This window comes from Atractosteus spatula, chromosome 2 (assembly GCF_055471065.1).
Source record: "Atractosteus spatula isolate fAtrSpa1 chromosome 2, fAtrSpa1.hap1, whole genome shotgun sequence".
Taxonomy (NCBI): domain Eukaryota; kingdom Metazoa; phylum Chordata; class Actinopteri; order Semionotiformes; family Lepisosteidae; genus Atractosteus; species Atractosteus spatula.
In genome coordinates, this window is record NC_142707.1 from 46,569,624 (window position 1) to 46,588,215 (window position 18,592).

Sequence of the window (18,592 nt, forward strand, 5' to 3'; positions counted from 1 at the left end):
AGACATTTTTCAAAATGTGCAGAAATGTGTCCACAAGAACATCTGGATATAGCAGATAAGATAAGATCACTTTATTGGCCATATACAATTTCTTGTATTAGAAATTTGTCTTTTTGCATACCCCAACTTGCTCTCCATGAGACACACAGACAGGGAGAGAAGCTTGGAGTCAGAGCTCAGGGTCAGCCATTTATACGGCGTCCCTAGAGCAGTTGGGGTTAAGGGCCTTGCTCAGGGGCCCAACAGAGTAGGATTCCTCTGCCGGCTGTAGATACGAACTGGCACAGGTGCAGATCCTTAGCTGCAGGGCCACCGCTCCGCCATACAAGAGACTAGGAAATACGTCTTTGAGTTGTCAAGTAACCTATGTCAAGAAATGTATAATATAATAGTAAATTATTCAATGGTTCAGATTTTTGGAAGTTGATTTTATTTTGTCAAGATGTTGACCTACAAATATTTTTAATCTCTAACTTTCGTGACTGACAAAACCTTTATTGCCATCTTGTCTTTTAGTTGTTAAGATCAATTTCCTCCTGGTGGCTTGTACACAATTAGTCTTTCTGATAGATCTGGTCTCTATACAAAAAAATGACAAATATCTAAACTTTTACTGTACATCGTTTGGTGCTTTACGTACATCTTTCCAAGTTTCATGCTTTCAAAAACATTTTAGTTTTATTCTATGATTTAACTAACCAGAAAACAAAAGTATCCTGTGGTTTCTACCTTACTGTAGTAAAGAATCTTTTTTGTGAAAACTAGATTCCGCAGACATGATTAACATTTTTATCTCTAAAGTTTTTGCAATAAATTTCTGTCCTTAGGTCCTGATGGACAGTCGCTTGTGCAAGGCTGGGGACATGACAGTGGATTGGATTGGAAGGCATTTGTTGATTGCCTCATACTTCACCATGAGTGACATGCAGCTCTATGTGGTGGATTTAGACCTGAAACCCAGAGCATTGGAAGTTATTGTCATCCCTCAAAACAACATAAACTCTACAATAGGTGCTTTTGCTGTCTACCCATTACTGAGGTACAGTAGGTAGAATGAACCTGAGCTGACATAGTGATAAAAATTATGAAGTGATATTGATGCTCCTATTACTGTATTGTGATTTAATCCTGAACAAACAAAAATGTTGCGGTGCTGAGGCAGCAGGACTATGTGTTGGTTTTTCTGTATGGTGTATACTGTATATACAGTATATCTATCAATGAAATACCTTTGCTCCTTTGCTTTTTATTGCTGTAAACAAATATCAATATACACCTTACAGAGTGATAATGATGAGAAATTGACACAAATGTGCTCTCTATTTTTAAAAGAGCAGGTCATTCAGGATGCCAAGAAACATTGTGAATGCTTGAGAGTTTGGACATTTCTTCAAAATGATTGTACAACTTTTGAAACCTTTTTCTTTTACTAATGTCCTTTCTGAATCTAGTGTGTGTTTTTGTTCCCTCCATAATATTTACTCCACAGCCGTGTTTACTGGGTTGAAAGCTCTGATATGGAGACAAGAATTGTCTACTTAGATCTGGAAAACAACACCGTGCACTGTGTTATCCGAGATCAATTAGAAATGAAAAACTTGTCTCTTGAAGAGGAGCCCTGTAACTGCACTACAGTCCAGTTCAATCTGGGCAATTCAATGGCTTTGGATACATCAGGCAGAGAAAATGGCCGCATTTATTTCTCCACTCAAACAGGAGACATATGGGCTACAGACCTAGAAGGATGCTGTTGCAAAAACATAACTAGAGTTCCTTTGCTGTCTGGTAAGTTGAAAATAGCTAGATTTTCAGATTTGTTTTAAATGCACATATGAGATTTTCTGAAATATGAGAACATAGAATAAATTACTCAATTCAGTTATCATCATAGGCTGAAATCAGCATTGATCAGCAAACAACAGAAAAGACTATATTCACCCTTTACCATTAGAATGTTTGACTCTGTGGAAATGATAAAACTTGACATGAATTTGTAATACTATAATTTTTTTAACAGTTTACAGTGTTTTATTGCTCACATTTAACAACATTGAACTTTGTGCAAGATCAAGATGTTGCCAACTTATATAGCAAATATTTCCTTATATATTTATTTCTATATAAATTAGACTGTACTGTATGTACATAGATGATGTGGATCAATTGAATTCTTCAATTTGAAGAAAGTATGTCAATTTAAAGAAAAAACACTTTTAATATTTTTCAGAATATTGTAAACAATATTTACATATATTGTATATATTAATATTTCACATGGACACATTTATAGAAGTCTTCATTGCATAGCAGACCCAGTAATAACATCACTTTTCAGACGTTAAAACTTCAGCTGAGACCTAAGATCAAATACAAGTACAAATACAAGATAAAAAAACAAACAATTTAATCCACTTTTAAATGTCCTGACTGACCTGTGTTATCACATGCCTAATTAAACAATAACGAAATGACATTCCTCAAATTCCAAGATTCTTGATCAGCCTGTTTCCCCAACCAGAGTCATAGAATTGTAAGGAATGCCATATAATTTTCACAAATGTGACTTTGCAGGCAGCTAGCAACCTGTAGGGTGCCATTGGCCAATCAAGTAGTTAGGCTCTCACTTTGTTACATAACAAAGTCCAGAAAGTCCATACTGTACATACACATACTGTACATGTCGAAATTTGCATATAATAAATTGTAAAGTTTTCAGAACAAGAAATTTTAATTATTTTTAACATATTTAAGTATCAATCAAACATTTATCAAACAAATATCTATGGTAGACTTTTCGGTATATATTTTATTCTCAGGTCTTAAAATGATATCTACTTGGTTTTCTAGACATCCTTTTTCTTCTTGGCCTTAAAGGCACATACTGTATATTGCTGAATTGCAAACACTAGTGTTATGTACCGTAACTATATAAAATAATGTCATATTGTGTTTCCTCCTTGATACAGGTGAAAAAATCAGGAGTTTGATTGTTGATGAACAGTTCATTTACTGGACTGCCATAGCTGGCAATAATGAGACAGTGTTTCTGATGGAAAAATCCAGTGGCCAGCAGAGGGCCTTGTTCACTGAGAAACATCCTGTTCACCTCAAGGCTTACAGTTCAAATCTGCATCCTTACCCAGGTACAGTACATGTGAGATATGAGAACATTCTTTCATACTCTATTCAAAACTCTGACAGCTATTTTAATACACGCCTTTCAAACCCTTTTCTGCATATGAAGATTTAGAAATGCTATCATGAGAGTAAAGATGTGAATGTTTATATCTTGTGTTCGAAAGGTTATTTCACAGTAACGGCTGTGTGACTAAAGGTTCTGTCGCCAGCGGTTATTTTGGAAATTTTCCAAACTATTAGGTAACTGCTGTTTTCGGAGTGCAGTTCTCTGCTTGGTGTGAATATTTCAAGAGTAGCAGTTCATTAAGAAAGAAGTACTACTTTAAAATCCATATCATAACGAAGTGGGAGAAAATGAAAAAATGCTAATATTGGACTTATACAGTAAACACGTGGTTTCGTTTTTGTTGACAAAAGATAATTCATTGTTAAGGTTTTTTAGTTAAGAATCGAACAAGCTGAAGCGTTTTGTGAATACAGTAGCCCATTAGTGTAGCCTGGATGTAGCAAACGTCTGTATCGTTTTTTCTGTGTTCCGTGTTGCAAGTGCTTTATCTTGGATTTTTTTAAGATGGAGAAGAGCTTCTTTATGATGTTTTACTTGTGCGAAATGAGTTCTCAACCAGAATGAGAACTGTGAAACACATCTTCAACTCGACTAATACGCTTTTGTCCTGCGTTAGTACAACATTACCAGTCTAACTTGTTTTACATAACATAAAAAGTGAGATAATATATGTATTCAGTGTAGTCGATGTTTTGTTTTACAGAGAAAAACTGCTTGATACCAGCTCCAAACAAGGATAAAGCTAGCATAATTCGAGCTTCAAACAACAGTTTTGTGCTTGAATTCCCCCAATACAGTCCTCTTACTCAGTGCAATGGGATAACCTTGCCCAGACCTACCTACCTACTATATTATGGTGTTGTGAAGAACGTTAGCAATGGATACAACTGCTTACATGGACTGCAGTGTACTGTTGTGGTAATATTGCAATTCACTAATTTCTTTCAGATGTTTGCGTTTTCAGACTTTGAAGATTATATTGGGTATTTCAACCACAACAAGATTTTCACATCAGTGTCTGTTGCCAAAGGCTGATTAAAAACTGTTCTCATGATAAAAACGACACATTTGTTCTGCTGTACCAGCATGCTAGTGTGCATAATCATTATTTGAGTGTTTAATTAAATACTTGTAGTGGTACTGCAGAAATACTGTAGTCCCTTTAAGAAAATGGCCAAATAACTGGGTGAAAACCCTCAATGTTTTTGCATTTAATTGTGTTTATCGCAAGGACTGTTTTGCTCTTTGATAAACAGACATCTTTTTTTAATGGAACCTTGCATAATAAGACATTCCAGAATCATTCAGCTTTCTAAATAGGCATTTTGTATAGTTTTAAAACACCCAAGTAAAAGGACATGTGAATAATACAAAATTTTAATTTCAATCCAGAAAACCTATAAAGCTGAGCTCAATATATATAATGACACATGAAAAATACATTATGATGAATTTCATAAAAAAAGTTTTATGTGCTTTTATATGTAGATTAAAATGGAACGCTACTACTCCTGATGCTCTGTGAAGAAACATATTAATAAAAAATGTTAAAAAATCAAAGCACAAGGTCAAATGATTGGGTTTGTTTTTTGAAGCATCAAAACAACCGAAAACAATTATATCTTCTCAAAGGTGAAAAGATGAATGTGAGTGGGATTTTTTCAAGGTTTCATCTACAGTAAATCAATGTCCCATTTTGTGAAATTTATAAATGCCCTTTTTGTGAAAAGAAAGCTGTGCTTTCATGTCAGTTTTTGTCTTTCCTGTGGCTTGGTTCCAATCATTAAAAAAAGATACTTGTTAAGAAAGGTTAATCTATATAATCCATCAATTTGCCAAACATTATTAATGCTAAAACATTGAGCAGTTAGTCACAAAAGTTAAATTATCATTTTTAATGACCATATAGTATTATATATTAGCACTTAAATTCACTCAATGTGGAAAAGAAGGTGCTTGGTATCTTCTTGGCTTTTCCTGTAATTAGTTTTCTTCTGTCTTGATTTGCTACATGTGTTCTCCTTGTTATGTATTCTTCTTGAGATATTTACTGTAGCACACTGACTAATTGCTGATCCAGAGAAAAATAATTGCTTCCGAAACCATTTAGCAGATTTAGCTGCAGATAATAATATTGCAAAGAAAATACACTGTTGTAGGTCTAATGATTAATCTGTGGTTATAGGATGTCCAAGAACCCATTTTTCATCTCCAAGGATTACAGGCTTTCACAACCTATTTAATGCAAACTGCTGTGAAAAATTACTATGGGGGCTTTGAGGAACATCTTGGAGAAGAGGTCATTAACTCTACTTTGTTTGGAAGTAAGGTGTTAGTTACAAATTACTTGTAGTTGTGTATTGCCCATCACAAACAAGGCCTAGTACCAATCCTGCAGTAACTCATCTGAAATCCTAACCCTACTATTCACCCTAATTCAAGCTTTAGCTCTAAACCCAGTTCTGTTTCAGATAGCCCCTTCCCATAGCCTTTACTCAAACAAAAAGTCAAAAGTTCAACTCCAAACCCTCATGATTTAGTTTTCTGTAACTATATCTTCTTGGTTTGCTATATAAATATCTATCTTGCACATACCTGTACTGTAGAATTATTGTTTTGTTCCCACTTGAATTTGTCACTATTTTTACAATACAGACGTAGAATTTATTTGTTCACTTAAATCTTTTAGAATGGTGACAGTCTGAATTTTCATTTCTCAGCACCTGGGGCAGTTACAAACATTACTCTCACTGTGGCCTCTGACAGAGCTGTTAACTTATCATGGACTGAACCTTCGCAGCCAAATGGTCCCACTGCTAAAATCAGGTATCAGGCCCTAATAAATGCATTGGACTGTTATCCCTCAGAGCCTCAGACAAAAAATGAATTTCCTGAAAACTGCCTTTCAGTGATGTTTCATAATCTCAGAGGAGGTACATCGTATAAATTTGAGGTATGTTCAGTTATTTTTAAGATGTGCTCTTATATACAATATATTGTGTTTATATTTTTCTTGATACTGCGTTAAGAAAATGTGGTTTGATTTTGGCTTTAATCTTTCAAAGAATGAGTAACAAATGACTAAGCTGCTTCTTAATATAATATAATTCTTAATATATTAGTATCTGTACTAATTAGTTAATGGCAAGTTATAGCATTTAACATCCTTTTCTGATGCACTGCGATGAGCTGGCATCCTGACCTGTCCTACAGTATGTTGTGCCCTCTGCTTGCAGGACACGCTCTGATTTGCCATGACCCTTATCTTTCCACTGTGTGTCAGTTTACATAACAACTCGTTGAATAGTTAATGACCTCAGTTTCCACTGATACCCACCTAAACTTTTAGACTAAGTCTTTGATTCAGTCTCTCTTTTTACCAATAATGAATTGTGTCTGAAAGATTGCAAAGATATGTCTTTCCCCTCATTTCCCTATAAAGAAAAATGGCTTTAATAATGGATAGATGAGCTCCACAGCCACACCAAAAACCTCAAGTGAGGGATACTGTACGATTCAAAATCAAAAGAGTAATGTTTTGTTTTATTGACTTTTGATTTATATTAGACTTTTTATTTTCTTGATCTCTTTGAACTGTATTTCATATAAAGGTACTGTCATTTCACCCTGAAGAAAACTGGTTTTCCATCAGTGCTCCACTCCGTGTTACAACCTTCCAGTCCCCTTCTGCACCAACACTTGTAACTCTGGGCAACACCAGTGTAGAACTACAGTGGAAAGCACCCAGTGACAATAGTACAAGGCACTTCTGGTTTGAACTATCTGAGGTAAAGACAAGACAAGAAATTAAAAATCAGGTCATTTCCTCAATATGTCCTTTGTGTTTTGAACACAACAGTGAAATGATTTGAGATAAGAATGGAGAAATCAAGTTGAGAAGTTCAATTGAATATTGTTGAGAAAGCATTATTCTAACCACTCCTTTTGGATTTAGTTCTAAAAAAAAGAAAAGGCTGAAAAAACCAAAGTGACTCCAATAATGGTTGTTTTTTTATGATGCTTCGTAATGTTTAAGAAGAACATCAGTTTTCTAAAAGCTGTAGGTATGTGTGAGCTGAGGAAATGGGCTACGTCTTAACTCTAATAAAGTGTTCTGTGCTAATTCTTAACATTTGCAGCCACTCACAGGAAAATGGTATCAGCCACAGACTGAATGCAGGAATGGATCTATGAATACATGCGTCGTGTTATCCATTCATCCAAACAGGAAGTATTTGGTTCGAATTAAAGTGCTTTATAAGACTGAGGAGGCAGCTGTTTCACCAGAAGTGACATTCACAACAACAGGTAAGACGAGAAGGATTTGTCTGTGAGCTACAGTATGTAAGAAAAAAACAAAACTTTTTGAACGTGGAAATAAAAACTGAAATAAGCCTTCCAGGGAAAGTACAACTCATTTGACTAAATCATGCGTTTACTTATTGAAGAGACTTTGCTCTCTTTGATTCTGGTTATTGTTTGTAATGGATTGTAAAACATTGATCTTTAACAGCTGGAGTCCCAGGCAAGCCTGGAGTTCCGAGATTCTGGAAAGAAGGAAAGACAATTGAATGGCAGAAGGCTGAAGACAATGGTTGCAACATCACTTACTACATACTGGAGATCAGGTCCCTTTATTAGTGATGCATTTGTCAACAGTGTTCTCTTTTGTTTTGTTTGTGTCAGATGTACAGTACAAACCAGATTATTGAATAGCTCATGCATGAGCTGATAGATTGACCATCCTGATTGGCCAGTCAATCCATGGGATTGCTGTCTCAAATAAGACAGTTGTGGGAAGGAAGAAACTTTCAGTTAAAGTCTGACCTCAAAGGAGCTGGTGGAGGCCCCAGATATCTTTTGTTTATTCAGTCTTGGTTAATCAAGAAACTGATAAACTTGTTAAGCAAAGTTAAAGAGAATCTGGCAAAGTTCCACACCTGGTGGAACTAGCTTTATCAGTTTAGGTCACTCTTCTGATGTTAAATTTTAGTTAAAGAGCATGTTAAATTTAGCTAAATTTTTTTGATAAGGCATTAATTAATGCATTAATTAATTAACTACGTTCTTTGCTCCTCACCACAGTGCTATATCTCATCAATCTCATCAATCTCTTTATACAGGGATTTAGGATTAAATAGACTAATACTGTAGATCACACATACCATTCAAAATCTACAATTTACTTATAGAATAATCTATACGCATTTTATGTTTCCATAAATCAAATAATAAAGGAAAATAAGGTTAAAAAACCCATCCTGCATTTATAAAGTTACCTGACATCTCAGAGAAAAAATGAAGCGGAAATAGTGACTTAGAGGCAATCATTATTTTAATATTTCCAGAAAGTGATTTTAAAGCTACAGTAGGAAGTCCTATTTTCTTTTTACTGGGGGAAATGCGTAGTCACAGTGTGATGTATAATAGAACAGATGAGAGTAAATCAGAGAAGCAGAATGTAGGTTTAGAATGACGAACATGTCTTTGTGAGTGAGCAGTCCCTGGAGAAGATTTGTGGTGTTAGAGAAATGATCTCATCTTTAAAATTTACATCAAAATTAATCTTCATTGTATTTATATCTCATTAATATTCTTGCATCGCAGAATGCATGATAACATGTGTATTGATTTTTCCTGCTGGCCTCCAGGCAGGTGCAGAAGAAGAGTGTTGCAGCGAATGAGACTGACCCTGGACCCTGGCAGCTGGTTCACAATGACTCCTGCAGCTCAAGTGTTTGCACCTGGAAAGCTAAAAACCACAGGGGGTCCTTTCAGTTTCGTGCAGCAGCTGCCAGTTTGCTTGGTCTTGGAAAATACAGTGATATCAGTGGGGCTATAGAATTACACAGTACGTTTCACTATTTCAGCTTTCGAAGTCTTGGAAATGTGCCCATTTTATATGTTTTTTGTATGTACTGTACTTGCTCGCATGACCAGAGTGTGCCAGTAAGAGTAGGAGTATTAATCCAGGTGTCCGAGCTAAATTCTACTCTGAGCCACACAATCTGGCTCTCTGACCTTAAAGTTCCCCTTTAATGTTATTGGTGAAGTGATTTCTCATTTTTCTCTCTGGATTTCTGTGTTATTGGGCTGTACCACATCACACCCAGTGCTGCACTTCAGTGGTGGATGAGGACACTCTTTGGGTGTCTTTGATATGAAAAATGTTATGTAAATTTAATTTATAACAACAATTATTACTACATAAAATCTGGTGTATCAACACAAGTAGTACTGTCTTGCCCAACCTTGTCAATTATAGCAATTAAAAACCTTTGGGGAAACTTGTATGAAGTGTGATCTGCTGGCAGATAGTACTAATCAACTACTAGAAGCTCATTTAATCTGGGAAGGGAACAGGATACCAAGGTCAACAGGCTGTGTATTGTTATTAACTGTATTTATAGCAGGGACAACTGATTTCAGAGAACTACGCCTTGTACATTTAACAACATCCCCCATAAGGACAAAGAGTTATTGATCATCATATGTAGTGTCTACATCAAAAGTTAATCACAAGCAAAAATAATGATCTCCCAAGTGATAAAAAAAGATCTGAGGCCACTCAGATCTACAGTACGTCACTACTGAGGTATAGTGGTATGCCATCGTAAACAGAACAAATGACTACACCTAAACATACACACTGACCTTTCTTTCACTTCATTCCAGGCGATTCTCACAATGCAGATCCGTTCATTACTGTGACAGCAGTGACTGCAGTTCTTGTATTGCTGGTAATGATAATTGCTTTGGGTAAGTATTTTAACAGAGCAGTCACTGAGTATAATATTTTATTATGGCATAAATGAATGTTAATTGCCACTGATCAATGTTAGAAAGCAGAACAGAATAAAGAGATTCTTCTTATATAGTCAAACACAGCAGCCATCACAGCTGGTTCATCTTTATTAAAGCTCATTGCTGTGGTATGTTGTACTTTCCTTGATTTTGAACCTATTATCATTCATAAATATTCATATATTTCATAATCCACAGCAACATGTGCTCTTAAAAAACACTATAAATGTGAAAAGTGTTTCTTACAATATGAATATTCAACCCATGCTACAGGCCTTTGAGAGCATTGATAATATCTAAAACAATGCAAAAAGTTATTTAAATTTAGCAGGGAAGGCCAGTTTGTCTTAAAATGGGATAGAGAACCAGACAAGCTAGGAGGTATCACTGTTTGGGATGCAGATTTGGACTATACTTTCTGTTCTTGTTAGAAATCTAGCTCACCAACTGAACTATTTTAAACTCGTACTTAGAATGTGTACAAAAACACGTGGGCAGCTCCAGGTAGAAACTACTGTCAACTCACTCCTGAGTGTTCTGCGAGTTTGTGTTCGTGTAACTAACGCGCTTCCAGTATGTGATTCTGCATTTCCTACGCATCTTTGGGCACGACATCTTTCGCTTGTGAGATTATGAAAATCTTAAGGTCTACTTTGTGAGGTCAGATAAAGACCAAAACTGACACTCATTTGAGACACTCATTTACACAAAGAAAATATTATATTTTTGTTGTTGCACAAATTCTGTCTTCTGAGCTTGTTCTATTAATGCTGTTTTGTGAACATCCCCCATTTTTATACTTGTTTACATTTTTGATCATGGTGTGTTTTAATCGGAGTTCACAGAAACACTGTATTATGGAACAAGTACAGGCTAATTCAGCACTGAATAGTAGAAAGAATAAAACACATTACAGCTAAAGCCTTCAGGTGTGAATGACACCATAAAAAGATTCAAAAGCCAGAACCTGGTGTATTTTGTTCTACATTTTAGCATGAAATTAACCTCTACTTGCTCCTGTGCAGCTTACGCATTGACAAACTTCCCTGCTCAAACTCTCTGTCATGTCAATTTGACATCAGTATATAAAAATAACTATTAGGATCATGGTAGGATGACGGACATGAACTAGATCTGTTATTTCCAGTGTCATGTGATGGGCCATACTGTGCTTTTATACTCTGAGCTGTATAGGGGTCTGGGAGCAAATGCAGGGGGAATGCATGCTTGCCTTTTTTCAGATGAACTGGAAAATAAATTGTTGATTACAAGTGACTGTGAAATGTCACAATATTTTTCTTTGAATTGGGACTGGGTGGCTCCAGTCAGTATTCAAAGTAACATACTGTAATACTACCCAAGGTTCAGTACCTGTCTGTTCAGTACCGGTCCAAGGTTCAGTACCTGTCTGATCTCCATAAAGATGGGGGCTCGAGGACTCTGGTTGTACTCTCTTTGAACACCTTTGCAAAACTACTGGTGTGGGGTGTCTTAAAATCTGAATTTTAAACGTGAGTCAGGGTTAGCAAAAAAACACAGTAGCTCTGTGGTACAAATCAAATGTAGTCCGTTTACAGTGCTGCAAACATGAAACCAAACAGCAGAACAAACCCTTTGTCTTTTTCCAGCTATTGATTGACTTCTTGAATCTTTGACTAACAAAACTTGGCATCTAATCTGCTTACCAATTTTCCAAAACAGTCTCTCTTTTCTCTTGAGACTCTTCAAAACACTGTTCCAAAATTTAATATCTCTCAAGTTCCTCAGTTATGCACTCACTTGGTACTGTAAGTCTTTGTTTTTTCCTTCCTCCTCTGGTACAACTTACATACAGTAGAAGAGAATCTGCCTATGTCCTCAGACAACAAATAATGGCTGACCTACAATTCCTCACCTTCATATAGTGTCACCTGACCAATCGTCTGGTGCCAGACGGTCAGGTGACTAAGGGCATCTGCTCAATCCCGACAGCATTCTGGGGAATGTAGTCCAGACAAGAATCTCCATCTCATCTGGAGTCGCCACTCTCTTACAACCTTCAAATTTCCCCTTGAACATTTACATATTTTACTACTGAATAAAACGTTATTTTAATACAAATTCCACTTTCTTTTCTGTTTTTTTCTAGTTTTGTACAAAAGACGCAAACAAAAGAAGCCTTATCCTAACAACGTAACCATTCACTTGGAGCCAGATCAAGAACTTGATAACCTCCGGGGGCTGGTGGGACTGGCTAATGCCTGCTATGCTATAAGGTTGTAAATGAATCTAACCAATGTACTGTAGCTGTGATCTAACCAATAGGAAACATAAACAAAAGCAGGCTAGGAGTGCTAAATTATATTGTATGTATTAAAGAATACTGTGGTGTAGTCTAACATGCTTCACTGCACATCATAAAATAAAGAACATGCTGAAAAAACAATTTCTCCTCACAATATCGGTGATTAAATGGTTTGGGATGTAAGCTTTGTGAAATGCCACCAGACTTTTTCCATCTGTTGAACCAGAATTTGGGTGATGCAGCGTAGCTATGTGTTTTATAGGTAGGTGTTGCAATGCAGAAAGTGATGGCCATAAAGGGTTGTTTATCCTCTAATGGCAGCAGCTGATAGGTGGCTGAGTGCCAGGGCGGCACAAAGCCAATAAGGATGCTTGTACACTATGTGAAGCTCAGTGGGTTCTCTAGTTACTTTTGTCTTTTAAACCTTGACAGAAAACAAAATTGATTTTTGAAGGATTGAGGGAAAAGCTCATTCATTTGAAAATCATTTGATAGCCCTTTAAAATATAAGGGGCTCAATCTACTGCACCATTGCCTTTGTCTCCCCCGCAACTCTTAAGTAACAAAACGTAATCATTCAGGACAGGACTTGTATAAAAAGAAGGTGTCATGCTGCAAAGCGGATGAATTCAGTTTTAATAGTACCATGGCATAATGTCAAAGTGCTCTTTAAAGCTAGTATGGAAAGATCTAAGATACAAAAAGCCACGGATGGCAACAGATAGACAAGCATCTCTGCTTACAGTGCATTCAAGTTAAAATGTCTTCTTTCTGTTTCCAGTACCCTTCCAAATGCCTGTGAGACCAGCAGACTGCCAGTGTTTCCAAGGGAGAGGCTGAAACTGCTGAGTTTCCTGGGCAGCGGGGCTTTTGGTGAGGTCTATTCAGGCACTGCTGTGAACATCCTGGGGGATGGAACTGGGGAAACCCAAGTGGCTATAAAGGTGAACTCATCCAAAGCACAAAGAAACCGTACATTCTCCTTCCCATTCCATTTCTTCTCCTATTTTTAAGACAAACCTCAGGGTCTAATGTAACAGAAATGTCAGCTACAGGCAGTTTGCTCTTCAAGGTGCTCCTTTGTTATGAAGAAGTCTTTTGCGGTTCCTCGTTGCTTTTCCAGGAGATGGCGCTGTTGATTGCTCACTTTAGCGTGCAAGGAGGGATTTGTTTTGTTTCTGTCAAGTTGCACATTGTAATTTGCTAGGTAGTTTTAGGTTTGGTAAATGCTTTGCAAAATACAAAGCAGAGGCAGTTAGGAAAACATATTCTTTAATCCGTCAAAAAATTACTCAATGGAAGAAAATGCATGTGGTACAAAGGTACTGTACAGTACTATCTTTTATATAAAAAATGCATTCACCCAATTTGCAGTCTTGATATCTGGAAAATAAGTCTCTTTTTTTATTCTTTCAGTCAGTCATTTCTGTTTCATTTAAGAATGAAACTTTAGTAGCAATATGCAGTTTTAAATGAATTCAGAGGACAGCATGATCCAGAAAAGCTAGATACCTGTGACACTTGCCTGTTTAAATCTGCAGTCCTGTCCAATTTAAGGTTGCTAAAACTGACCTAAAGACATGGAAGCTAATAATATTGCCCTATTAACTAAATAATCCATTTAATCAAATAATTAAAGAAGGATAGTACAAAATTTGCTTGGATATTATAGTTGATTAATGTGTGATTTTATATAAATTAATATATGTGATACACTATACTATTTTTACCATCAAAATATAAGGACAGTAAACAAATACTGTTGGGTCCATTTTGAAAGCCTCTCACTTTACATGAAGGTTTCAAGAAGAGCAATTGGAATGAGATTCTGCCAAGGATTTTCATAGAAATGTGATGATAATAAAAATAAAAGCCAACTCAGTAAATTCCGTGTCTGAAGTACAAGATTCGAGCATTCAAAGTGCTTCACCAGCAACATTTCTAAAAGCACAGCTGTGTGTGCACATCTACTGAATAAGAAAAAAAAAGATGTCACTAACCAAGAAAACCATTTAATGATGTGGCGAAGCAATTTGTTAATGTGCGTGTTGAATACGGTGTTTAAGTGTTTGTATTCATTTTCCCCCCCACATTATTTCTAAAGGTTTAAAAAATAACACCACTCCTTAACAAGCAGGGAGTGCTCTTGATACCTTTGGAAACTAATGTAACCCTACACTCAAATATTCATTTATACCAAAGATGATAGGCAGAACAGAAAGCACACAATGAAGCCCATGTCACAACAATGCTCTTCGAAAGCTGGTTTGCACTCTCATGCCAAGTCCGTTACGCTGTTAAGGGCCCCTGGCTAGCCTCCTGCTAACTGAACCAAGAGTCGGTGGATTCAGGTGTGTGGAGACTCCACTGAGCTGCTGCGCCCGTATCATGCCTTCAATTGAGGTGCTGACAGTGACTGAGGATCACTAAATGGATATTGTATCCTTGTTTTGAACAGACCTTGAAGAGAGGAGCTACAGACCATGAAAAAGCTGAATTCCTGAAGGAGGCACATTTGATGAGGTAAAGAGCAAGTCCATTACCACAATCCCTTGGTTTTACAGTGGAGATGGGGGATGTGGTCAGCGAGGGGAACACTCTATCCTCCGACCGCTCTCTTTTCTGCGGGCTGCATGTTTTTACTTCACTTTCTCCTGAACTTCCCATATGAAAAATGGTAGAAGAGTAATACGGGGTTTCTTGAAAAGTGGGGAAAACCTTTTTGGAAGAAAAAAAAAGTTGAAAACAGTGCATATCATCAATTTTTCCAATTTGCTTTTGCAGAAGTGTATTATTCTTGTCTAAAAAAATGTAGTGGCAGATGGCCATTGCATTTTCAAGAAAGAAAATGTGCATTGGGCTCTCGGTAAGAAAAAAAAGAATCATGTAAATGTAGTTGTTGCACAACACACAAGTATAAACCCTGAAGTATACTGGGATGTACACCACACTTCTAGTATGTTTCATAATGGGGAAACCAACAGATACAGAAAAAAAACGGGTGATAGTGTTAAACAAAATTGGTTGAGGCATAAAAATGGACAGATTTCATGTTTGGTCCTTTTAAGGCATCAATTTCCTAAAATGCACCTATCATGCAGCTCATCTAAATTCCACATTAAGTCATCCCATATGTGTTGAATAAACAATGAGTAGATGTGGAACTGATAAACATAAATCTTCTACAAGTTGCAATTCTGTTAGGCAAGAGAGGCTGAACTATTTTTTATTCAATGCTTTGAGTTGTCTCAGCTATTTCCCTATTTGATACGTGTTCCATTATAGGATTTAATTAATTATTAGCTTATTTGTGTCTTCATGTGCTGCATTGAGCTGAAATGCTTGTCTATTACTCACTGGAAACATTGGCAGTTTTTGTCATGTGTGTTTGAATCATTCTTCCATCAGACTTGCTAGTAAAGAAAGGGGCCATAGTAAACTTGAAAAGCATGTATAGTGTGTAATGGCACCATAGATTTCAAGTTTTCAATATCATATATACTATCAGAAAGGATTTTTTTTCTAAAATTTTCTAAATTTCTTCTAAAATTCGAAATTCTAAAAATAAAATTAAATTGGTCCAGTGTTTTCCCAGGATACCTTATAGCCTTTTAAATGTTATTTTTAGACTGGAAGGGAATTTTAACATATTTAACAGTGCGTGCACTAAAATTACAAGCTCTGATATGTTTTCTATTGAAATGCATAGCGAACATAAAAAATCCTAGTTTTCACTTCCAGCATCTCGTGTCTCCGAAACTTTTCCTCATTTTGTAACTGTTTGTGAAGATGTATTTTATTACATTCTTATCTATGCAAAAGCATCATCATAGATAATCAAATGTCTTCAATATTACACAAATAAAGGGGTTCTTTATTGGAATAATAGATTTAATTTGTTTTTATACATGGGTGATATGTTCCTTGAGAGTATAATACCAGAGAGAAATGAAAACAACAGCAAAACGTCTTATTTACAGGATTCAAAGTGAAAAGCTTTACTGATTGAATGCAGCTTTAGAGATTGTATGGTTTTATCATAAAGGGCCTTTATGAAACAAGCACTTAACAAAGTAGAAATATTTTCATTTTGACTCAAGTGGGTTTAGCAGCAATTTTCTGGTGTTTAGAAAGCAGTGACATGTAGTAGAAATAGAGGTCTGGCGAAATGAAGGGTTGGGTAATGTGTGATCCCGAATTCCTACTTTCTGTCCAATCATTTACATTTGTTTTGTATTAATTGTAATTGAAACACAATACAGAGCTATTTTAAATTAAATTAATGAACAGAACAATGATGGGTTTTTTTTTGCATTGTAGGTTTTCATCATAAATCAATTTTTATTTGCTTTAATAAAACCCTTTTCAAATCTTGCCTGCTTTATTAATATGGGAGGCATAATATTAAGAATAACAGCCAACACTCTTTGCCCCTGCAGACTTTTTGAATCCTTGTTTCCTTTTATTGTAAACCTTTTAGTGTGGATCAAAAGTAATGATTAAAGGCATGTTATACAATGAAGAACCCTTTCATACATCTTCACTCAAATCACTTCACTTTCTCTGTACACTATATACATTTTTTTATTATTTCCAATTATTTTCACATACTTTAGTTTATATCATTTAAAAGGTGCTTTTATCAAATGCTTTTTACTGCTTTTGACCTGGCCTCGGAAGGTCATAAAGGTTAAAAAGGATATTGGAAAGGCCAAAAGAAAAATTGAAATGAGTATTGGAGGAGATGCTAAAATAAATAATAAAAGGGTTTTCCAGTATTTCAATAGCATAAGAACAGTAAAGGATGGAGTAAAGTGTCTCAGTGATGGGAACCCTTTAGATGGTGACAGGAAAATAAATGTCTGATGTACAGTATTCCATTAAAGTTTTACTCAGGCGTTAACCAAGAAAAAACACAGAAAACATACCTCAGGTTGATTAAAAACAAGGTTCTATATTCAACAGTACTAACACAGAATTACACAGAATTGTTACAAGTACTAGAAGCACTGAAACAGATATCCAAACCCTAATAATGTTCTACTAATTGTGCATAAGGACAAAAAAAGATGTTATTCCTCGTCATTGAAGACTCTCGGGAAAGGTGTAGTATCCATTGATTGGGTTCTAATGTAGTGTCCGTGTATAAAAAGCATGATTAAAATTGTACCAAATAATTATAGACCAGTAACTCATACCTCAGTTACATGCAAAGTTATGGAAACAATAATTAAAATTAAACTAAAATATCATCAATATGTCAATGAGATTCTAAGGGATAGTCAGTGTGGATTTAGAAAATATACAAGGAAAGAAAGAAGGAAAGAACGTAATCCATTATATTGTACTAGAGCATTATATGAAGTTCATAAAAGATAAATCCTCAAAATGCAAGCAATACAGTACATGTAGTTTCAAGCTAATCAAGGTAATAATGGATTATGAATTGTTTAATGTATATTGAATTATGTTTAATTAATTTTAATGAGGATTACTGTGTTATTCAAATACTGCTCTTGGCAGTACATGTCTTTTACAGGTACACAGTATACAGCAGTAGACACCTGTAGAACTGTTGACATTTCAGGGAAACAATCATACGAGAAGGTTCAGTTACCTAATATGGTAAAGACAGAATATGTTGAATGTAGAAAAGTGAGAAATTATTAAAAAGGAGGCAATTGATTGTAGTAAGATAAAGAAAGTGTAAATCTCTAAATATTTTACATTTTAAAATACAAATCATTTAGTCCATCATATCTTTTGCTATGTTTTCTTTTATTAGTAGCATGTTTGTGTATTTGATGCACAAATTACTCTACTCTATGTAATTTATAAGATATTTTGAAGTCTCTTGTTCCTTTTCTTGGTAATGGTCTGTGAAGCCAGTTTGACCACCCCAACATCCTGAAGCTGCTGGGAGTGTGTTTGCTGAATGAGCCGCAGTACATCTTACTGGAACTCATGGAGGGAGGAGACTTGCGTTCCTTTCTGAGAGAGGCTAGGGCAAAACCAGTAGGTATCCAGATTTTTTTCCCAGGACATCACACAAGCAGAGCTTCTCTGAAGCAGTATCCAGCTATGATAAAACCCTAAAGCCATTTTTTTTCTTATCATGAAGTGGTTAAATGTCTTGTTTATGGTACAAACGGTGGCTTCCTTCAGGAGCAGGTTATATGAAGGAAAAGAACTCTCTTTATATTTTCTTAAGTAAAATTCTAAAAATATATCGCAGAAAGAAATCATTGAAAGAATTGATCCTCTGCAAACACATGACTGTTGGCACATGCTGAGTGTAG

At 35.8% G+C, this 18,592-nt stretch overlaps 1 protein-coding gene across 1 annotated transcript in view; it reads left to right on the forward strand.

The window, feature by feature from the left end:
* ros1 (c-ros oncogene 1, receptor tyrosine kinase) overlaps nt 1-18,592 on the forward strand; it is a 55,865-nt gene that overhangs the window by 15,210 nt on the left and 22,063 nt on the right. The window contains exons 16-30 of the mRNA XM_088936168.1: nt 828-1,039; nt 1,490-1,785; nt 2,967-3,143; nt 3,909-4,123; nt 5,391-5,529; nt 5,926-6,158; nt 6,817-6,993; nt 7,345-7,513; nt 7,719-7,833; nt 8,857-9,056; nt 9,881-9,964; nt 12,138-12,264; nt 13,075-13,237; nt 14,752-14,816; nt 18,179-18,308. Coding sequence (XP_088792294.1) covers nt 828-1,039; nt 1,490-1,785; nt 2,967-3,143; nt 3,909-4,123; nt 5,391-5,529; nt 5,926-6,158; nt 6,817-6,993; nt 7,345-7,513; nt 7,719-7,833; nt 8,857-9,056; nt 9,881-9,964; nt 12,138-12,264; nt 13,075-13,237; nt 14,752-14,816; nt 18,179-18,308 — 2,502 coding nt within the window. The remainder of the gene's footprint in view (nt 1-827; nt 1,040-1,489; nt 1,786-2,966; nt 3,144-3,908; nt 4,124-5,390; nt 5,530-5,925; nt 6,159-6,816; nt 6,994-7,344; nt 7,514-7,718; nt 7,834-8,856; nt 9,057-9,880; nt 9,965-12,137; nt 12,265-13,074; nt 13,238-14,751; nt 14,817-18,178; nt 18,309-18,592) is intronic.